General features: G+C 48.7%; 2 protein-coding genes across 4 annotated transcripts in view; one reads left to right on the top strand and one right to left on the bottom strand.

Annotated features, from left to right (window-relative positions):
- The first annotated feature begins 8,280 nt into the window (after nt 1-8,280).
- On the top strand, nt 8,281-12,167 carry LOC120757644 (peroxisomal coenzyme A diphosphatase NUDT7-like). The gene is made up of 3 exons (XM_040075143.2): nt 8,281-8,468; nt 9,822-9,980; nt 11,781-12,167. Exons 1-3 carry the CDS (start codon nt 8,325-8,327, stop codon nt 12,162-12,164), a joined length of 687 nt encoding a protein of 228 aa, XP_039931077.1. The 5' UTR covers nt 8,281-8,324; the 3' UTR covers nt 12,165-12,167.
- A 4,148-nt stretch (nt 12,168-16,315) lies between these two features.
- Nucleotides 16,316-23,019, bottom strand: part of LOC120757641 (hydrocephalus-inducing protein-like) — a 13,093-nt gene continuing 6,389 nt past the window's right edge. The window contains exons 7-12 of one of the 3 annotated variants that reach the window (XM_058422044.1): nt 22,511-22,609; nt 21,613-21,822; nt 20,278-20,415; nt 19,007-19,184; nt 18,456-18,513; nt 16,316-17,763 (exon numbers count right to left, since the gene is read on the bottom strand). In XM_058422044.1, coding sequence (XP_058278027.1) covers nt 17,685-17,763; nt 18,456-18,513; nt 19,007-19,184; nt 20,278-20,415; nt 21,613-21,822; nt 22,511-22,609 — 762 coding nt within the window. In that variant the 3' untranslated portion in view covers nt 16,316-17,684. The other 2 variants (XM_040075140.2, XM_040075141.2) reach the window with 2 other exon arrangements.

Raw genomic sequence — 23,019 nt, 5'->3', positions numbered from 1 at the left:
TCGGTGGCAGGCACAGGTGGTGCAAGGCAACGATGGTGGAGATAGAAAGGCGGACTCTGCTGAGTGGGTCACAAGAGTTTATTGGAGCCCCGGTGCGGGACCTCCTGACCCCCAGGTAACTGCCCAGGCAGAGCCCCCCGAGGCTGCTTGCCAGCAGCTTTTATTTGGAGGTGGAACCAGGAGAAGAGGCAGTGGGTGAGCAAATCAGGGATCCCGAGGGAGGGGGTCACACTGATGAATGATATTCTTACAAACCATACATAACTGATGGGGAGAGACCCCCTCTGGATCTGACCTGTCACTCGATGCCCTTGGAAGAACTTTCCAGCTCCAGGGGAAGGCCTCAAGATGACAGGCAGACCCCAGAGGAGGGGGGAGTGGGGGGACTGACATATAACTGTTGGAGGGGAGAAGTGCAGGGAAAGACCATTAGGGGGAACAAACCGGGGTACATAGAACAAACCATAAATTAATAGCACATACGATAAAACCAAAAGCAAATCCCACACCACTACAGTTGTGTAACCGATGGCAGAGTGTGGTGGTTTCAGTTCGAAAGTGGGCAGAAACACCAATTAAGTGTAGAGGTTTTGGTTTGCATTTCTTGGACAATGCACCAATGCAGGTATTGCGTCTAATGCTGGCCAAATGCCAGTGCATCTCCTAGAATGATTTGCTCATTTTCTGTTGCGAGATAAGAAGTAGGAGGAGAGCAAAGCAGGCTCTCCGGGAAATTACTACTGCTACTTGTGTTTCCCTAAGAAGAATGAGAAGCTAAATGTTAGTGCCCAGGGCCTGCAGCTCGCTGATTTCCACTTGTATTCTGCGCTGAACACCAAGTGCTGAGACCCTGGGTTTTTCCCGTTGCGAAGGAGCAGCTCGGAGCTGGGTGCGAGTCTCTGGCTATATCGAGCGCTGCCGCCGTGCCCGTCACGTTCCAGGCCCCAGGACGGATTCCTCCCGCTCCGCCCGGGGCCCGAGCGGGCACCAAGGCTGTAACAGGCAGGGACCGAGGGGGGAACGAGGAGGGAGAGAGGCAGCACCGAGGTGGGACCGAGGGGGGAGGGAAGCCTGCCCAGCTCCACCGCGCCCGGCTCGGCCCCGGCTCGGCTCGACCCCCAGCCCTGGGCCCGTCCGTCACAATCGGGTTTCACGGTTGCCTGGGAACCGTGAGTGCGCCAACAGCGTCTGTGGCGCTGCTGCGGTCTCAGTTGCCTGAGAGCGCGCTTCGGACTGGTTGCTCAGCCTGGGCATCTGCAGGCGGCTACGCCGAGCGATTCGCCAAGTGAATTGTTTGCGGAGAATTGCTCTCTGCGAGGGAATCCTGAATTTGCGGAGAATTGCTCTCTGCGAGGGAATCCTGAATTTGTGGAGAATTGCTCTCTGCGAGGGAATCCTGAATTCGCGGAGAATTGCTCTCTGCGAGGGAATCCTGAATTCGCGGAGAATTGCTCTCTGCGAGGGAATCCTGAATTTGCGGAGAATTGCTCTCTGCGAGGGAATCCTGAATTTGCGGAGAATTGCTCTCTGCGAGGGAATCCTGAATTCGCGGAGAATTGCTCTCTGCGAGGGAATCCTGAATTCGCGGAGAATTGCTCTCTGCGAGCTAGTCCTGAATTTGCGGAGAATTGCTCTCTGCGAGGGAATCCTGAATTTGCGGAGAATTGCTCTCTGCGAGCTAGTCCTGAATTTGCGGAGAATTGCTCTCTGCGAGGGAATCCTGAATTCGCGGAGAATTGCTCTCTGCGAGCTAGTCTTGAATTCGTGGAGAATTGCTCTCTGCGAGGGAATCCTGAATTGCCTTTTAAAGGTAAAGATTGACTAAAGTTGAACTTTTTGGTTTTGTCACATCTGTGCTCTGAAAGAGAAAGCCAAAAAGAAATACAGGATGTGCTAATGCCAGTCTTCTGGTGCAGCAGTTCAGTGGCATGTACAGCTGAGAGGATGAACAATATATGCTCTACTGATTGTACTTTTTTTTTTTCACTGAAGAAATACAACATTTTCTAAATATACTAGTCTATACATTTTTTTCCTATAGTGATTACTTCAACTGCCTAAAGGTGGATGAGTTCTGTTCAAGTTTCAGTGGGTTGTTATGATTAGTAATTAAATGATTAGGGAGATGCTTCTGAATTAAGGTGCAAATAAGACCATATGCCAAAATCAATAGATTTTATGGTACAGTAAATGTGAGGAAGAGAAAGAGGGAAAGAAAGAGATAAAGGGGGGGGGGGGAGGGGTGGGAAGGGGGGGGAGAAAGATATAGACAGAGACAGATTAAATAGAAGATAACCATTCCATGGATCCCATCTGCATACCATTAAATCTTCTGGTCTTCTCTGTGGTGAGGTGTAACAAAACATAAGACTCCACTGGTTTCATACAGATTTGGGCAAGGTGGGACTACACAGCTATCTCCCTGGGGCAGGGCAAGATTGTCTCTTGCTGCTTTCACATCATATAAAACCTTTAGCACCAGTATATCCTTTGAGTCTGCCATGCATTGGGTTCTGGATTTTTGGATCTCTTGTGTTACTTAGCATCCCATGCCGTCATCTGGTACAAGGCCTCAGGAAGGGCTCTGGGGGCACTTTGGAGGTCTTTGATGGGTGATGACACCCCCTCAGCTGCCCCTCATGGGAATGTCCCTTGGATGTGGCCTTGTGGGGCTTAAAACCTCCATGCAGGAGCAGCCCCAGCAGGAGCAGCCCCAGCAGCAGCAGGAGCAGCAGCCTGAGCAGCAGGACAACTCCAAGAAGCTGTGCTGCTCAAAACAAAAGCACTTAGCCCTGCAGAATGTCAGTTCCTCTCTGGAAATCTGCCCAGATGTCCATGAACCGCCACTCTTCTCCATCAACCCCTCCCACGGCATCATCGCTCCTGGCCGGAAGCAGACCTTTCACGTGCTGTTCTCCCCGAAGAGCGTGGGGATGTTTAAGACCACGCTGTTGTGCAGGTGGGAAACATCAGTGCACTTGCCAACTCATGCTACTGACGGGTATCACTGAATCACAGGCTGGGGCAGGTTGGAAGGGGTCATCGCGTCCCGCTTCCCCGCTCAAGCGGGGCCATTCTGGAGCACATGGCACAGGGTTGTGTCCAGAGGGCTCTGGAATAATTCCAGTGAGGGACACTCCACACCCTCCCTGGGCAACCTGCACAGGAAAGAAGTTCTTCCTGGGGTTCAGGTGGAGTTTCCTGTTCAGGTTCTGCCCATTGCCTCTTGTCCTGTTGCTGGGCATCACCAAGCACAGCCTGGTTCATCCCCTAACAGCCTCCCTTCAGTCCCTGTGACTGGGATGGGGAGGGGGGCCTGGAGACACGCAGCCCCAGAGAGGCAGCAGAAACACCCACGGGAGCACAGAAAGATCATCATCTGGCCTTGGCAGGGAGACACTGGGAAAAGACACTGTATGAAACATGAAGCTCCCGGAGGGCTGCAAAATCTGCAACGAGAGCTCCAGGGACCACCCTGGACTGAGCTCTGCTTCCTTTTGGGACAAGCAAGGCCTGCTTCTCTACAGGGAACTCTGTGCTGTAGCTGGTCCCCAGGCACTTAATTGGTCATGTTCCTGCCCTTGCGCTGCTGCAGCCCCCGTGCAGCGAGTGCAGCTGTTTAGTTTGCTGCTTGCACAGAGAGAGCACTGTGTGCTCTGCAAGGAGACAGAAAAGCGGCTGGCTGGAAATGCTCGTCTGGCTAATACCAGTCCCTTTCTTCCTAGGATTCCTAACCTGAGGCCTACTCAGAGGAAGGTGCAGGTGGTTGTGAAAGGTGGAGCCCAGGAGCAGAAGAGACGTGGTAAACTGAAACGCTCTGCGTTACGGCAGACTGAGCAAGGCCAGAGACCCAAGAAGTGCTCGAAACCAAGACCTGAGTGACAGCATTTGTGTCAGCTAGAGCATCCAGCAGGAGCTGCCAACACTCTGTCTTCTGCTGCTGATGGTCTCTATTAATTGTTAATTGACTGTTAATTAAATGTTAATTGACTGTTAACTAATGGTTAAATAAACATTCAGCAATACATTGTTAATTGTCAGCTTATCTTGGTTGGAAAGACAGGTGTCTGTGGGACCTCTCTGGAATGGAGAATGTGACCCCCTTCCCTCCAAATTATTATAACTTTGAAATTAAGGGGCTTTCAGGCAAAGAGATGGGAAAAGGAGTAACAGTTCTTTACTAGTATGTAGAACAAGGCAAACAAGCAACAACACTGGCAGCAACAACAAAGAGAACCAGACACCCAACCACACCCTTCTCTCGGCTGCAGGCGCTTTCCCTTTGGTGTCGTTGCGGTCACAGCTGGGCAGGGAAGGGAGGCGAATAATGAATAAAGCAATTGCTAGAGAAATTTTAATTAAGTTACACCAAGGAATACACTGGAGAACTCAAGCACTGTGTGATCTGTTCTTAAGAATTTACTGCTGTGAGGCAGTCTGTATAATAGCCAAATAGTGACTGAACAATGCTCGATTTGTTCAAAGATAAATAAGAAAGTGATGAGAAAACACCTTAGTGAGGGAAGAGCCCTAGCCCTTTCAAAATATGCAAACAGATTACACTGAGTTCCCCAAAATACAGAGATGGAAATATCTTCTTGAAATAGCTGATCACCTCACCCACTGGGTATAAGCCTTTCCTACCTCAACTGCAACTACCTCCAAAGTGGCTGAAATGCTATTAGAACAAATCATTTCCAGATATGGGATAACTGAAAGAATGAACTCAAATAAGGGAACACACTTTACTTCAAAAACTTTTCATTCTGTATGTGTTGCATTAGACATTAATTGGAAATTTCATACCCTGGGACACCCTCAAAGCTCTGGACATGTGGAGAGATTGAATGCTATCCATAAGAATAATATTGCCAAATTAATGACTGAAACCAGAGTAGCATTATTACGCATCAGAACTGCTCCAAGAAAGGACATAGGAGTTTGTCCCTACGAGATGCTCTTTGGGTTACCTTATGTGGGGAAGGAGGAGGGGTTGGCTGAAACTAATGACTTATATCTCAAAAATTACACTTTCTCTCACAAATCTTAGAAGAAAAGGGTTGCTACCCTCAACATCACCTCTAGACTTTAATACAGGTTTTTCACCAGGTAGAACCAGGAGATTTGGTTCTAATAAAATCTTGGAAAGGTGATACCTTGAAACCAGCATGGGAAGGTCCCTTTCAGGTACTTTTAACAACTGAAAGTTATCAGAACTGCAGAACAGAGTGGTCTCACGCCTCTCAAGTCAAAGGACCAGTAGAAGCTCCTCTCCAAAGGTAGACAGTGGTACAAGGAAGTAACCCTCTAAAGTTAATCTTCAAAAGAGGATTTAATAGTAAACAGTCAAGGGCGAGCCTGGACTGACCCCTGCATTTGCCACCAGAGAGACTTTTGCTACAATCCCTGGGGTGTTGAGCAGTGGGAATATAAGTCATACCAGACCTTGACAGAAGAGGAATAGGAAATGATGTTCTAAGACTCTGGAAATTGCTGGATGGAGTGTCATGGCTTCTATGCTTCACCTCCATATCCCTACAGAGCGCTATCCCAGTGCACAGAACGTAGGAAGCAGGTATGGATACTGAGGAAGGTCATCTTTGTGGCTACAGTCATGATCTGAGGTTTGCTTCATCCGAGCAAGCACGGATGGAACTGCTGATGGGAGGAACTGCACACAAGCATATCTTACTTTTTCACTACTTGCTTTTCTTGAGTTGGAGGAACTATGGACAGCAACGTGAACTGACAGCTCAGGAACTTTAAAATAGACTGAATTTAATACTGACCTAATAAAAGACTGATTAATCTTATTTATAACTACTTTGGAAAAGGAGTCAGTTTATGCTGACCAGACAGGACAATTAAATCAAGGGCTTCAGCAAAAAAGGATAATCAAAGGGTGGATTGTGAGAGATGAGGTGATATTTTGCTGAAGACAAAAGGTAATTACATTAAAGAGTGAAAGTTGTTGGTTCTATGTGTTGTTGCTTGGATTGTTTAGATTTGCTCTGGTTGGCTTGTTGAGTGTTGCTGGGAGAGGAGCGGGGTTGAAGAAGTGATTAAAAAAGAAGCAGGATGAGAGGGGAGAGGACCATAAATTGGCAGATGACGCCAAGCTGGGAGCGTGTGTCAATCTCTTGGAGGGTAGGAGGGCTCTGCAGAGGGACCTGGACAGGCTGGACAGATGGGCAGAGTCCAGTAAGATGAAGTTTAACAAGTCCAAGTGCCGAGTCCTGCACGTCGGCCCTGCAGCGCTACAGACTGGGAACGGTGTGGCTGGACATCGCCCAGGAGGAAAGGGACCTGGGGGCACTGGTGACAGCAGCTGAACATGAGCCAGCAGAGTGCCCTGGTGGCCTGGATCAGGAATGGTGTGGCCAGCAGGAGCAGGGAGGTCATTCTCCCCCTGTACTCTGCACTGGTGAGGCTGCACCTCAAGTGCTGTGTCCAGTTCTGGCCCCTCAGTTTAGGATGGACATTGAGACACTTGAACACTTCCAGAGGAGGGTAAATGAGGCTGGTGAGGGGCTTGGAACGCAAGTCCTGTAAGGAGTGACTGAGGGAGCTGGGGTTGTTTAGCCTGGAGAAAAGGAGACTCAGGGGTGACCTTATCACTCTCTACAACTCCCTGAAAGGTGGCTGTGCTCAGGTGGGGGTCGGTCTCTTCTTTCAGACAACTGACAGAACAAGAGGACTGTTGAGGGTTAAGTTTACTGTAGAATTTTTTCCCCCTCCCAAGTTGCTAGGAGACTAAGTGCTGAGTGCTTAACCTGGACAAAAGAACTGATAACTTAGTTTGGGGGAGGGAGAAAAGCTCCCGGAGACAGCTGAGGGTGGGGGCTCTCACGCGGCTCTCGTCTTCCAGGGAGCACGGATCTGGCGACTGCTGCCTGCTGGAGTCCACGGGTAACGGAGGGGTCTGGTCCTGGGAATTCTACCATCTGTTAGAGCACCCAGGAATTCGGAGTTTCTTCGCTGTCCTGCTGGATTTTGGGTGAGCCTGGGTCCCGCCGCTGCGGCTTCTCCGGCACTGCCACCTCTGCCTGCCAGGACACCCCGTGCCTGCGGAGGACAGTCCACCGCGCCCGGCTTCCAGCCATCAGCGCCGGAGCTTCCACCGTTTGCCCTTGGGGTTCTTGGTTCTGTTCTACCATTGTTACAATTGCTGTTGGTTTTTTTGTCTGTCCTGTTATATTTACTAGGAAAAGACTGTTATTCCTTTTCCCCATAGCTCTGACTGAAAAGTTTTGGTTTTTTTTAATCTTCCAAATTATAATAACACGGAGAAAAGGATTTGAATTCCTCATTTCCTGGAGAGGCCTGCATCTCCTTAGCAGACACCTGTCTTTTCAAACCAAGACAAGGACACAGTCTTAAGCTGTGCCAGGGGAAGTTTAGGTTAGATGTTAGAAAAAAATTCCTCACTGAAAGACTGACTGCACACTGGGATCGTCTGCCCAGGGAGGTGGTGGAGTCGCCAACCCTGGACACGTTTAAAAATAGACTGGACATGGCACTCAGTGCCATGGTTTAGTTGAAGAGGTGATGTTAGGTCATAGGTTGGACTAGATGATCTTACAGGTCTTTTCCCACCTAATTCATTCTGTGATTCTGCGATTCTGCGAAAAGCTGGCGGTCAGGAGAGAATACAAGTTCCTGAGTACCCACCCAATGGGAAAGGGGACAGGGACCACCCCAGCCAGGAAAGCGTATAAAAAGAACTCATCTTCTCAGAGTGCGTTCGTTTCTCGGGGAAGGGAGGCACACACCTGGCTCAGCTGAATTGTTACTATTATGGAGTTTTCTTTTGCTTCGACGATTTGTCCCCATTGAATTGTATCTAAAAATTAGCGCATTCCTAACACCATGGAGGTGGAATAAGGTGATCTTTAAGGCAGGCCCCTTCCATGTTCTACGATTCTGTGCCTGGGCACGAATGCAGCACTTTCACGGTCCTTCTCCCACTGGGAGCAGCTCTGGTCCCGGAGTTCAGCCGTGACGGGACGGAATCGATGGAGCCGAGCAGCGCCGGCGCCGCACGTCCGGGGCAATGCAGCCCCGCGTGGGCCAGCGAGCGAGCGGCCCCGCGGCTCCCGGCGCAGCGACACGCCGGGGAACGCGAAAGGGAAAGAGAACGATCGAGCGCTGATTGCCGGGCCGGGTCCGGGCGGGGACGGCCGGTGACGGTGCCGGAGATGGCGGCCGAGCGGGAGGAGGAGCCGGGCCCCGGGTCCTGTGCCTGCCCGGGAGGCGCGGCGGGCGAGCGGGGCACGGCCGGAGGGTGCCGGGGCTCCGCTCCGCCCGCCCTTGGGCAGGGGCTCATGGAGGAGGCCCGGCGCCGCCTGAGGCGGTTCGATGTTGGGGACAAGTTCTCCCGCTTGCCGCTGCCCAGAGCCGCCGTGCTGCTGCCGCTCATGGTGCGGGGGGCACGGCTGCACCTGCTGCTCACCGTCCGGTCCATGCAGGTACCGGGGGGCTCCGAGGGGCGCGATCCTTCCCGGGAGACCACTGGTGTGCGCCCTCTCGGCATCTGCGCACCCCAAGTCCCGCCCTTCGTTCTCAAGGGCACGGCCGGGTGTTTTTCCACTCCTGTGATTCCAGTGTTCGCGTGCCGGGAACATGCCGGCTCCCCGGAAACCGTGACGGGCAATGATAATGAAATAACTCGGCAACGATTGTTTACTTAAATAAGGAAACTGACAATGCAGTGCAGCTTTATTGAATGAGATGCTTCAGTCTGCCCTTAATACTACTCTTTTCTCCCTTTAATACATAAAAGGCAACAACCTAAGTCTCCCAGAATTTTTTTGCCAGCATTTTGTTTCTTTTTACAACTCCTGTGTTCCATCCCTGCCTCACATCAACTGCCGGTAGTCAGGAATTACACTTTTCTGTTGCTAGGTCTTGCTTAAAAACCCCAACAAATAATCACGCTTGCTGATAACTGATTGTTAAATCTATTTTTTACTGCTCCTTGATGCACAAGCCTGCTACTGGAATGTACTTAAAGGTATCTTAGAAATAACTCACTTTTTGACACAGTCAAGAGGGGACACAGTCTTCGAAGCAGTAAGTAAATAACCCTTAATTTATAACAAGTCAGCTGAGTGGGGTGCGTGTCTCCCTCCCAAGAGGCGAAGACACACACACGCACTTTGACAGAATGGCAGTCTTTTATACCCTTTCGCGGCTGGGGTGGTCCCCGTCCCCTTCCCCACTGAATGGGTGCTCAGGAACTCACGCTCTCTCCTGATGCTCTCTTCTGTCCCTTTTTAAGCAAAACACATCCCAACTCTAGATAACAACAAATAGGAAAGAGAACCGACCATTTTCATTCTTTTGCTCCATAACCTTTTCGGGCTGAAGCGAAACGCTATTTCCTCTCTCAGAGGTACTTTATTTAATTGTGTCTTTAAGAAGTTTTTGCTCTTAGAGTATTTTAATCTTGCTTTACAAATTGTCTGTCCGGATTCATCTTTCAGTCATTTACGCAAACCACATGATGCAAAATGTAAGCTTTGACATGCTAAAGCAAAAGTTCCAGTATGAATCACACAACGCTGTACAGGTGCAGTGTATTTCTGACAGCGAGGGTTTATGGATTAGCTGGGGATAGGTTCAGTGTTTTCTTAGGTAGCTACTCTTGCTAAGGCATGTTTCTTCTGGTCTGCAGAAACCTCAGCAGCCATTTTCAGCCTCTTTGACTAGACAGACAAACACACAGGGATGCTGCAATACCAGCACGTGTCCGTGTGGATCCAGTAAGAAACATAAACCTTGTTATATTTAACAGCAGTACTCCTTTCCACTTCTTCTAGCTGAGAAGATCACCAGGGGAAGTGTGTTTTCCAGGAGGTGAAAGTGAAGCCACTGATAAAGATGATATTGACACTGCTCTCCGAGACGCTAAAGAAGAAGTGGGTCTTCAGCCGGAGAAGGTGGAAGTCATCTGTAGGCTGATGCCTGGAATTGATAAAGTAAGTCAGCATATCATTGCAAAGTAAGTCTGGGTGGTTTTCTTTTGTGAGGTCGGCGGTGACCTTTTCAAACCTGTAACTGCCAAGAGGCGCCGCTTCTTCAAGTGCACAGCCCATGTGTCCAGCAGAGCCCAGGGAAAGGGTTCTTGCTCTGTGTTTGGTATTTGTGAGACCAGCTTTGGGGCACCAGTCAGTGATGCTCTGGAGTACCACACAGACAGTGCTGCGCTGGCCAGAGTTCAGCAGAGAGCCACGAGCAGAGTCATGGGCTACAGCGAGCGGATGATGAGCAGAGAGGCTGAGGGAGGTGAGCTTGCTCAGCTGGAAAGCTACCAGGGATTTGGCTGCTTTCTTCTCCTGGGTGGTCGTAGAGAGGACAATAGCAGAACTCTTCTTGAGGCAACGGACACAGCAGCAACATGGACATTTTGATGAGATGCAAGAAAAAATCCTCTTCACCATGAGGTCAGCCCGAAACTGGAGCAGATGTTCCTGACAGGCTGTATAATCTCCATCCGTGGAGCTGTGCGGATCTCACTCAGCCAGGCAGGGTCCCAGCAGGCTGCTGCAGCCTCGCAGGTGTCTCGTTCGGTGTCTGCTGACTCCTGGGCTGTGCGGACGGAGAGGGACCACCAGAGGGGACGTGCGCCAGGATTGTGTAGGGACCTCTAGCAGGGAGACTCCCAGAGGTGTCTTTGGAGTGCAGGTCCCCATTTGTAAGTTAATAGGTTCCCAATTTCAATAGCAGTGTTCAGTATGACATAGGATCGGTTTTCCCATAGAGGGAATCGCAGGAATAGAGGAATTGCAGTTTCTGAAGACTATTTTTGTTCACCAGGTAGCAGTTTATTACTGTGCCTCCTGTTTTTCTATCTGTTAGCAATGTCCTCTCCCCATTAAAAAAGGAAAGAACTACTTTTGAAACGGTATTGCAAAAAGCTTTATTTAACTTCTCAAACTCTAATTTCTGTACAGTTCACCTTAAAGCCACATAGTTCAGAGGCAGTGTGTAAAAAGGATCAAATTTTCCCTGTTTTCCAGGCAATCGCCTCAGTCAGTAGGAGAGATGGTGTAGGTTTTGGACCTGCTCTTCCTCCTTTCTACGGAACACTTGGTCTTTGTTAGTGTGAATAAATAGAACTAGCAATGTATCCTAAAGAATTTTGATGTTCCGTTGGTGCAAACTATGATTTCAGTAGATTTTGCCTTCCTATGGAAGAAGGAATTCCATTTAGAATTAAAATGTCCATAAATAAGATGTTTTAAAAAGCGATTTATTTTATGGCTAAATAGATTGCAATAATATTTTTGTACCTCTAGAAAAATACTTCCGTATTCTGGAAAATTCCTATATCCTGGGAAAATGATAGAGGAATATGATGAAGGATATGGAAAATCTGGATTAAAATCAGAATTTAAAAAAGTAAATAAGGAAGACCCATGAGAAAGCATGCATGCTTTTTTTTACTTCTGCAGCAAACTGGCATGCCTTTTTAACTGCTATGTGATTATACAGGATGAACAGAGTATTTGTTAAATCTTTTCTGACAAATACAAAAATACTATTTCAAATTCTTCAAGTCAAATTAAATAGCTTGCTCTTAGGGGGACTAAATTGCATTGCAGTTAAAAATAGTTCATAGGCTTCTTGTACTCATTTTGTGACAATGAAATGTATGTGGGTTTGGTTTTGTTTTTTTAATGAACATTTTTGCTTGGTACAAACAAGTGTTTGAGGGCTTTGTTGATTTTTTAAACATTTACTTATTTGTTGGTTTTGGGTTTTTTCTCTCTTTTCAGATGAATAACTTGGTGACACCAGTTGTAGGATTTATAGAGGACACATTCCAGGCCACTCCTAATCCAGATGAAGTGAGCGAGGTTTTTGTTGTGCCTTTGGAGTACTTTGTGAAGCCCTTAAATTACAAGACCTTCTCTTACCAAACCTCCTCAGGTTATTTAACTCCGATACACTGCTTTACATATGATGACCAGGAACGTAAAAGGTCATTCAAGATATGGGGACTGACTGCACACTTTGCTGTATTTCTTGCTCTTGTAATTTTTGGAGAGAGACCTACCTTTGAAGTGGATTATGATCTTGACAACTTAATGTCATCCTCCGAGAATAACTTCATTAATTTGTATGCATCTATATATGAAAGAAAGAAGAGTAACCTGTGATAACTTGGTCTGGCGATTCATTTCCTTTGAAAGAGTGTGTCTGGTTCTGTCCCGCACCGGGCGGGAGATGACCTCCGGCTAGCTCGAGTCAACACAGCCACAGAAGGTCCCGGATCGTTTCAGGCTTCTCGGCTTAGCGGCTGGACCCCAAAAGTGTTGTGACAGCAACAGCAGCAGAAGAGAAAAGGCTGGCTCTCAGCTTAGCAGGTTACAAGATGTTTATTAGCTCCAGAGCTGAGGAGCAGAGAGGCTCCGAGCTCCGAGCTGAGAGCTCCGAGGCTGAGAGAGAGTTTGAATCCCCCTCCTACCCCTTATAAGCGGGGGAGGGGTTCCAGGGGGGTACCACAAGACAACAAATCAGGGAATTCAGGGGGTAACAAGCTGTGCCCACCCCCAAGCCTTGGACCACTAAAATCCAAAGCTAAAGGAATTCCCCCCAGGGGGCCTGTCACCTGAAGCCCTCTCCCTGAGATTTCGCAACCTGGGAGGGTTCCTCAAAGTGATAGACAAGCTGCCCCAGAGAGGGGGGTGGGAGGACTGACACAAAACACCATGTTATACAGACAACACAAAAAGGGTTACAGCATTGGGGATACAGTGAAATGAACCATAACATAAACTTCTTATAAAAACCTAATAAAACAGTTCTGCACCACCACAAAAGAGGAAAAAGGAAGTTTGTTTATTTCCTTTGTACCTATTTTTTTGAAAGCTACACTTGAATTTCTTCCGAATTGGGAACTTCAAGTTGACAGTCCCTAGCTAGATTAATACAATTTTTATTCTCTTTTAAGGGTTGTGAGATGCACACCTTGTGGCTCTGCTCAACTCCGTGACAGGAGGGGACGGCCAGGGAGGTCAGGCTCTGCTCCCAGGGAACAGCCACAGGATGGGAGGACATGCTAGAGCTGCAGCAGGGGAGGTTTAGGTTGGACATCAGGAGGAATTTCTTCACCAAAGGGTAATTAGACCTTAGATTAGAGTGGACTGACCAGGGAGGTGGTGGAATCCCCACCCCTGGAGGTGTCCAGGGAATGACTGGACGTGGCACTCAGTGCTCCTGTCTGGGTGGCAAGGTGGGGATCAAGCACGGGTTGGACTCTGTGGTCTCAAAGGTCTTTTCCAACCTGATAGATCCTGTGATGCTGTGAATTGATAAATCCAGGTGTTCTCCCAGCACCTGTCAGGATGAAGCCCAGTACTCTTGCCCAAGGGGAGTGTCTTTTAGCCATCAGGAAGTCTTGGGCTGCCTCGCAAAGGCAGAAGCAGAGGAACGCCCAATTCTTTCCCACCAACCTGGGCAGCAAAACTAAAACCTTTCAGAATTTCTCATAACATTTCTGAAATTCTTCAGAATAATCATTGTTCTGTTATTCCCACTTTGTATAATTAAACCTTCTTTGGACTGAGTTCCTTCAATTTGTCAACTTCTACTGAATGTCAGGAGTATGTGCCTAGGAAAACAGACTGAATCCTTAGGCTTCAAAATTTCACAGCAGTACAATGGGATGATGCACCTCCAAAACACTCCTAACAAATGTCTGTTCTCCTAAATTGAGGGTTGTATCAACTCAAGTCAATACTTAGTTCATCCACCTTATTTTGCTGGAATCTGATGGCCCAGAAATGTGATAATGAAACGGTATCTTTTGAGAATACAGTATTTTAGCTTTATGTGGGGTTTTGGCGATGATTGTTGCTGGGGTTTTGAGGAAGAAATTCTCTATCTCTCATGTATTCTCTATCTATGTGTCTTTAATGCAGGAAAAAATAGTAAAGGTAGAATTATTTCCTTTTCCTAATTTTTAAAAAACTGCCATTAGAGCTATGCCAGGTAAGGTCACAGATCCAGACTGTTTAATATTTCACTGGCTGAGTCACTAGACACTTGAGTGAAAAAAACAAAACTAAGACAAAAAGTTAGGCTTTCATTTTAGGCATGAACTTAGGTCCCATTAGAAAAGCACAAAAGCCAGGAAGGACAAAAGTGACTTAACTGCTTTCCTGAATGGGATTCTGTGGTGGTGTGAGAATTGTTTTTATTAAGTTATTAAGTTATTTTTGTAAGATTTTTAAGTTATTTTATAATGGTTTAGCTCACTGTATACCCCTGTGTTCTGCATTGGTTTTCCCTTCTGCATTGATTGTTTTGTCTATTGTACAACCAGGCGTTTTCTGTCATTCATTCCTTCCCTGCACCTGTCGCTGTCAATCCCCCCCCCCCTGTCTCGTGGTCGCCTGCCTGCCACTCAGAGACCCTTCCCTGGCTTCTAGAATCCTCCAGGAAGGGTGCCGAGTGATAGGCTGGGGCCCGGGAGACACCCTCCCATCATTTTGTGGTTGGTCCCCAGTTCTATGGTTCACACCCCCGGTTAACTCCCCGATTCCTGTGACTGGCTGACCGGTTGTCGCCACCCCCGTTTCCACCCCCCCTTAAAACGTGTCGCGCGCCTGCCCTCGGGGTCTCTCCTGGGCAGCAGGTTGCAGCGTGCAGAGCCCCGCGCTCCCTCTGTTTCAATAAACCTACGTTACATCCTGCTCGGGAGAGTCCGCCTTCCATTCAGTTGCCGAGGTCGCTGACGTCATCAATGTGCCCGTCGCTGGCGGTGGGATCCAAGCTCCCACAGAGAGGAAGCGGCGCGCTTCGTCCGCCGCTCCGATCATACCACGTTGTCACAGTGTGACTCTGAGCTAGCCTGGGGACGCGCGGGTCAGCGCGAATTGGACACGGTGACAGGATTCTATATTATATTCTTTTTCATTTTCTAGCAAAGAGTGCAAACTCTTCTGCACAGAATAACACAAACCAGACAAAGGGCCGTTTAAGTCTCTCCTTGAAATTCAAATGTGATCTCACTAAACCTCCCCTTAGGCTAAACAGGACTTTGTTATAGATCTGACGCTTCTTTCAGGATCAGAAATCAGTGTGGGCACTACCAGCCCCTGACAAGGAAGAAAGTGACAAAGGCAGTGCTCACAGTTAAAGTCTGTGAAGTTCTCTGTTCAGACTGCGTGCCTTTTTGGCGTGTGATTTCTCATCTATCTTCCTTGTGGTTTATGCCTTTCTTACCTGAGCTCCATTTATTGCTATTGCCAAGTCTCTCACAGTATTTTCTGAGAGAGCTGAAGATGGAAGATGAAAATAGATGCTGTCAAACATGAAAAAGGCCATTCATTGGTGTTTGATGATTGCAGGTGGATGTTGTCTGTGCTTTCTATTGTACTTAGGCCCTCAACCTGCAGTAATCTCAAACAACCTTCTACTAAGGAGCCCTTCTTTTTTATCTCTTCTGTTCCTCTGGGCTTTGTGTTTTGAGGGAGGTACTGGAATTGGTTATTCCTTTATGAAGAAACATTACATTCCTTTTGCAGTGAAGGCAATTAAAACTCGGTTGTGACCTAAGCATTGACTTAGATCTGTCAGCTACTCCACACACAGCTCTTGGGTGATTGAAGCTATACAGGTAACTTCAGCTGCTGTGGTACCTATTTCTAAATGAGCAGGCATCACCAAAACCTGCCCATCTCAAGACAACCTCAGGCTAGCTGTCATACTTGATTGTCCTCGTTCTTTGTATAAAAACACATTTTATGGGCAAGCAGATCTGTGTGTATTCATCTACAAACTCTCCTCTAACTAGAGCAGAGCTAGCACTCAACTCCGGAAAGGTGACCTCAAGGGGAGAACGGGGAGGAGTGGGAGGAAGAGGAAGATGACAGTGACTAGATCTGGATTTCTGCATGCCAGGAGCAGCTGCACACGTGCTAGATCCCAGCTGAGAGTGAGCAGTACTGCCTTGTACCTCATCTTCCCTGGCTGGGAGGGGAAGAGGAGAAGCAGAGGACTGAGGGGCAGTACTCATTGGCACATACACTCAAAATGATCTGTGTGGAAGTAAAGGTGATGCAGAGCACATGAGCTGCAGCTGCTTACAAATATGTTTGTTTAGTTAATTGAGTTGTTGTGACAATGGCTTCATCAAAACTGCTACAGCATGGAAGTTGTCACTGGCACCTGATGACTCCACACAAACCATTCAACTTTACACACAGAAGAAGTCAAACTGTTTAGTCAACTTAGAGCTAGTGTTAAATAATGTAGTTTTAAAAGAGGAGGGGGGGATATGTGTGTGTGAGGGGAAGACACCTACTAATTAATAGGTCACCACAGCTTAATTAGTGAGTTCAGCTCCCAGCCAGAAGCACTCTTCAGGCTCACTCAGAAGAGTTGGCATTTCAACTTGTAACCCATCAAATACAGAACAATGGAGATGGGTTCAGAACCGACAAAACAAGCCACTGAAGCATCATAAGAAACTGATGATACACAGGAAGAGTCTCTGAGCATTTAATGACTGAATGCTCAATATTAAATACACTGTAACCTGAAGACAAGATAGAGCAGTATAAATTTGAGTCAAGAAATCAATTACCATTATAGTACAACCTCGCAAGTATGTGATCACAGCTAGAAATCCCCGTTCCTTGGCACAGCTGGCATGTCTGCAGTCAGTCTGGAGCCAGAGAGCTGCAAAAATGGGTGCTTGTGCGGAAGCTCCTCTTGTTAAACTCAAAGTGGCATAAGTTAGAGCAGTGATTTTTCACTCTAGAATACCTTTGCCTTTGGGAGTGCACTCATGGAGGCTCCTCTCTTGGAGTTTGAAATCCCATTATTGATAGGAAGGTGTCCAGAAGGTAGGGGAAGAGCTGCAGCATCAAGCCAAGCCTTGCAGGGTTCCCTTGCACCTGGCAAGAAGCAAGTGCTGAAAGGCTCATGACACCTTCCCCCTGTGTCACTTGAGCTCCTTGCATGCCCCAGGTGGCTTCCTGGTGACTCTGCAGATCCAACTAAGATCCAGTCATGTCCAGAGATAAAACCCTGAAGTAGCTCCATAGGTGCTTTGTTGCTGTGAGTTCTGCATTTCCAAAGACTGTAAACCTGGGGGTTCTTAGCCACACCTGCTTATTTATAGCCCTTTAGACCTGCATATATTGTATACTGCATTGACAGTATTTAGATACTGTATTAGCAGTACGTTTAGTCACGATGATCCATATAATCAGTGTCATACATCTCACACCGGACCAAGAGTCCTCTCTCAACAAGCCTGCCACAATCCCCAGGGTTATCTGGGCCAAAGTCACACCAAGGTAACGCATTTGCTATCAGACCGTTATCCATGGTCATCGTAAGGGTGTCACTGGCTTCATGATACGGGTTTAGGGTATTAGCTATCCACTCTCAGTGGCAGGGGACATGGTGGGACTTCAGGTAGTGCTTAAGGCTGGCTATGAAAGCTCCAGGTGCTGCACAGAGGTGGACAGAATCCAGTTCTCTGTCCTGAAAAGCTTCATCTGGGAGAAGAGGAAGACTGCAAGGGATCTCATGAAATTTGCACCATGCCTGGGTAGAGTGCTCAGCATTCACAGATTTCTTCACATAAAACATTACTTTCCCTGCTTTATTGGTAAACAAGGAGTGCCAATGCCAATCCTCAAAGTTCTTGCTGTCAGTATCTCTCAAGGTTTGTCTTCTGAAGAATATATGGATGATTCAGTTTCGTTATCCTCAGCTGAATTCGCAAGGTCGGCAGTAGCACTGGAGAAGAAACCATGTCATTCTCATCATACAGGTATAGAAATAGGCAAAGTTGTTGGTTTTTTTCTTAAATAACAATTGTTTCTGCTAAACGTCTGTATTCCAGAACAGGAGATAAATGCTTCATGGAATCATGCACCAATAAGAAAAGTAAGTGAGGGCTATCATCAATAAAGCCTTTTGGAAATCACAAAGTTCACCAGTTCAGTTGCCCTTCTTGCCATTTACACTGCAAGAGAAGAAGAGTTCGCTGGTGCTTGGCCCTTCACTGACTCTGAATATCCTGCTGTAAGTATAAAGACTTACATACAAATATCTCTCTCAGTCACAAAAGAGAACACACCACAAGCTCTCCGAATTCAGCAAGTGGCCTACACATCTTACCATCTGATGGTGGCAGTATCTATCTGAGAGCTCAAAGTATGGAGGATGGGCTGGCCACAAGCAAAGGCAACTTCGAGAGGCAGCACAGCTGCTACTCCTCCAGTTTCCCAAGTGGGAGTAACTCTTCCACCTCTTCCACCAGACCCAGCAAGGTGCTGGGGGAGCCCCTCAGCTAAAGAGGCCCCGGAGAGATGTTAGACACTAGCCTGTTGTTCAGCCATGATAATCAGTGACTCTGTCAGTGAGTCCGTCAGTGACTCCATCAATGACTCCAAGACCACGTATAACGGCAGATAAATGATTCATACCTCTCCATCTCTTCTTCCTGCGGGTTTTCTTCTTCCTCTTGCAGTATCTCCTCATTTTCTGAAGGAAAGAAGTATCCATAAATAGAAGAATAGGCACATTGCCAATCACATTCAAGCTGCGAAGTCCCACTTCCCCACCACTGGCCTCTCCCAGACACAATGGATGCTGCTGCTCCTTTCTGAATCCTCGTGTTCATTCTCACTCATCTTCCACCTCACGTGGGACCACGCCATCCCCTGCAATGTCACGCAAATCCAAGCCTGCCAAATGCCCTGCCAGCCTCTCTTACAGCTTTCCCAAGCTTTTCTGCTGAGCCATTATCTTTCCAAGCCTCCAGCAATGTGTTGGCAAGATCTGCAGGATGAATCCTGAGAGAAAGCCATAATGGGCTCAACTGCTTAAAACTCAGGAAGCAACCAGGGAGGCCAAAGTGTTGGTCTGGCAGCCCTGCAACTTCCAGACTTGGTGGAGATGGGTGTGAGCTGCCCGGTGCACTATGGTGGGGGAAGAAAACAGGGGACCTTCCTGGAAGATGACAGCTAGTGCTCACCTTTCAACATCCTGGGTAGGTGCTTAGTAGTCCCAGGCAAGGTTCCCTCTCCTTTCAGGAAGATTTCTGCTGGATCCAGATAAGCCACTTGGACCTGGAAAGTCCTGCAGAAGACTCCTGGCTTTCCTGGCAGATAACAGACTTCCAACACTTGCTCTTTGCCAGGTGCAATGGAACCCTGCAGGGACAGGAGAGGAGGAAGGAACTGCATCAGAGGTTTGATGAGGGATGGCTCAGGGGACAGACAGGCTGAGAAGACAGGTTCTCATCTAGAAGAAAACATCAGACCACATCACTTTCAACCTTCCTTGTGCCCAAAAGCTTGAGCCTCCAGCCCTGGGGTGCAGTGTATCCTCCTGGGGGCTCGCAAGGTTGCAGCCCCAGCACAGCCTGATGTGATCACAGCTCTGCTGCTCGTGGCATATGCCCTCTGCCAGAAGGGCCATGCTCAACAAATAAAAGCTCTTTTTCCAGGCTCTGGAGAAAAGAACTGAATGCCTGCATTCTCAGGAGGGCCAGCAGCCCCTGTCACAGCCTATCAGCCATTCCAGGCTGGAGTCAAAGGGCCTGACCCCTTATTAATGATCCCAACACAAACACCTCCTGCCTCTGTGGCTGCACCATCCTGACTCCTGGTTTCTTGCAAACTTAGATCTCTTACAGGAGGAGGCACCAGCGTGTCATCCCTTGCATGAGACACACATGAAATCGTGAGAAAGCCATTTGGCTTCCCATTCCAAAGACAGCAATACTGCTAAAGCTCCAAGACATCCTCAGGCAGGACTGAGAAGCTAGGAAGGTGGGATGCTGCAAACTCTTCTCCTTGCTCTTTCAGCCCTGCTCATCCCTGGTCCCCTCACTGCCCCACAAAGCTCCTGCAGAGAAGCAAAGCTGGAGGAGGGAGGCACCAGCACAGAGGCTCTGCAATTTCTGCCAAAGGAGCTTCAAGCCCAAGCAAGGAATATGTAAATGCTGCTTAGTGCTGGCCAGCAAGGAGGCAGGGACAAGGAATGAAGTGACCCTCAGAAGAGCCAGCAGCACCCAACTCAAGTATCAGCACAGCCAGAGAGCTCAGCACTCGTGCCTCTGGCCTGTGGTACCTGCAGGCCAAGGCCATAGGGGAGTGTAGGAGGGGAGCACTTGCTCAGCCCTGGCTCTCAGGGTTGGGTTTGGGGTTTCCCCTTCACTTTTTTCCTTCTTTTTTCCCCCCTTTTTTCCTTTAACCCCCCCCTGGGCCACCTGACACAGAGCCAATGACCTGTGCTACTCACTTCGGTGGGCACAACCACGGGCACACCAGGCAGAGGGTTTGCTGCAGTGCCAGTGCTGGAGTTTGGCACCACGTAGGTGAATTCCACAACCCCGGTGTTCCGCAGGGTGACCTCTGCTTTGAGGACTTTGTTAAACGCCTGCAGAGAGGATAGAGGAGTGGGAAGTTACAGATACAGGCCTGATGCTGGGAATCTCCTTCCTCTTCCATGGGGTTGAACGCAAACAGCCACAATTCAACCACACAGCTACAGAGAGGTGGTAGAACCATGTAAGGGCCAGGAACAAATGAACCAGGGGACACAGGCCCTCTGCTCTCTCAGGGGTCACCAGCAGCCAGCAGAAACAAAGGGGATGGCACTGAGGTGTATGAGATGAAGCCAAGAATTATTAAGTTAAAGAATGGAAGTTGTTGGTTCTGTGTGTTGTTGTTTGGATTGCTTGGATTTGTTCAGGTTGGTTGGTTGGGTGTTGCTGTGAGCTGGGAGAGGGAAGGGCTTGAAGACCTGACCAAAAGGAAGTGGGATGAGAGGAGAGGGGACAGAAAAGTTGGCGGTCAGAGAGAATGGAAGTTCCCAAGTACCCAGGCAATGGGAAAGGGGACAGGGAGCAGGTATAAAGGGTATCAAATATAAAAGAAGCCATTTTGGTGAAGGGTGTGAGTGTGCTCGGCTCTAGGGGAGGGAGACACACACCCAGCCGAGCTGAATGGCTAATAACGAACGGTTTTCTTTTGCTTCAAAGACTTTGTCCCCATTTAATTGTATCTAAAAGTTAGTGCATTTCTGAGAGAGGCATTACAGGAGAAAAGGAACCTGCATGCAAATATTGGCAAGAAACATACAGGTGACAAGAAAGTCACACAGGACAACACAGACAAGGCCAGCAGCTCAAAATATCTATGGGCTTTTAACTGAAAAGAAGAGGGGATTATTCTGGGACATCCTCTGCAGCTACTGAAGTGACTGAAAGCCCAACTTCCTCCCTGGATTCTTTTGTGGATCAAGCAAGAGCATTAGAAAAAAGCATCTCCTTGGAGCTTAAGCTTTAGGAGCAGATCAGCAGAGGGATACCTCAGGGACACACCCCTCTGGCCATCTTCACTGGGACCCTTGTCTCCCCCAGGAGGCAGTGATAGGTGCCTTGAAGAGGACAGGGTGATGTCCCTCAGCCAGGGGAGAAGGGAGGGGAGGGGTGATGATGGCCATTCTAAACCAGCTTGTCCCCAGGACCAACAAAGGAGCTGAGGAGGGAAAAGAGCCTGGGATCGAGGTGGGCAGGAACCCACTGGCCATGATTCCGAGACAAGGAGCTGTGCCAGGAGAAGCCTGTGGTACCTGCAGCCCCCAGTCAATCTCCTCCACGTCCAATTGGTAGCTGGGACACGAAGCCTCCCCCGTCACCACCACCTTGTAGGTGGGGCCTCCCTGCACGTGGCACCGCGCCGTGACACGAGCGACGATGTTGGCGTGGCCAAAGAAGGTGAAGGTGACCAGCTCGCTCTCTCCCGGCTGCAGCACACCGAACAGTGGCCGGACATCAAAAACCTGGAGGGAGGGGAGGAGAGATCGAGGTGTTGACTGTGGAAATGGATGCAGAGGAGCAGCTCTGTCTTGGAGCAAAGTACAGTCATAGCTGGAGGGGCCTCCTCCCCAAACGCAGCCAAGATCACCCTAATCTCATCCTGCATCCATGCCCCTGACCAGTGGAGGGACCATGGGGAAAATCTTATCCCAGAATCACTTATCCGTGAGTATACACTACATTAAAGTAAACTGGGATGTCTCCTGGCAGCAAGAAATTCTCTCTGCTGCAGAACTTGTCTTTGGAAAGACTTCTCACTGCCTTCAGAAAAACAGGAGACTTGGAGGTGGGAGACCCTGGAGCTGGGGGAAGGCTCATCTCACTTCTGAGCCTTTTCCCTCTCTCTCTGATTTACATGCTGCTCTCTCAAGCTGCTACAGCCAAAGTTCCTACAAAAATTTCCTGTCAACCACCTGATGAGGTAAATGGGAACAGTGCCCTCCACAGGTGCTGCACAGGGAGCATCCTGGGACAGCCCTATAAAATGTCCCACACAGCCCCTCCAGTGACCAGTTGCTTCACTAGAGCTTTCTGATGGGCTTGGAGGGATGTGAGGCCCCTCGGTGGCAGTGCTGAGGCCACCAGTGGGAGTGGGGCTACAGAACTGCTTCTCACATTGGGAACATGGAAGTGAGACAAATTCCCACTGACGTCCTGCATTCTCACGTTGCGGTGCTGCACCTCTGAGGATTGACTCAATCCCCTCATCTTCCCTGGGCTCCGAGGCTCCAGAGCAGTGGATGACAGCTCCTGGAAAGCAAGCACCATGGGCTGCAGTGAGCAGCTGGCTGGGCTGAGCAAGATCACTCTGCTGCAGGCTCCACCAGCTCACCACACCAGGAGCAGCTGAAAAGGGACCTGGGCACAAATCAAGTGTGAAAATGTCCAGGCCATCAGTCAAGTGTGGGTCCAAGCCCACCCACAGATGAGACCTGGGCTCCACCTGCACTTCCTACATCAAACTTGCACGAGGAAACTGGGTGTCCCCAGCACTCAGGCAGAGGGATTGGAATGACATAATCTCCAAAGGTCCCTTCCAAGCCAAACCATCTCTAGGATGGGCACTTGAATTTCCCTGGTTTACTTGTGCATAGATGGCAACAACCAGGAAGTAAAGATGATATTATGCTTCCGTCTGAATACATTCAGCCACGCCGTTC

The sequence above is a fragment of the Hirundo rustica genome, chromosome 11 (assembly GCF_015227805.2).
Source record: "Hirundo rustica isolate bHirRus1 chromosome 11, bHirRus1.pri.v3, whole genome shotgun sequence".
In the NCBI taxonomy this organism is placed as follows: domain Eukaryota; kingdom Metazoa; phylum Chordata; class Aves; order Passeriformes; family Hirundinidae; genus Hirundo; species Hirundo rustica.
This window is presented reverse-complemented; position numbering and strand designations above follow the sequence as displayed.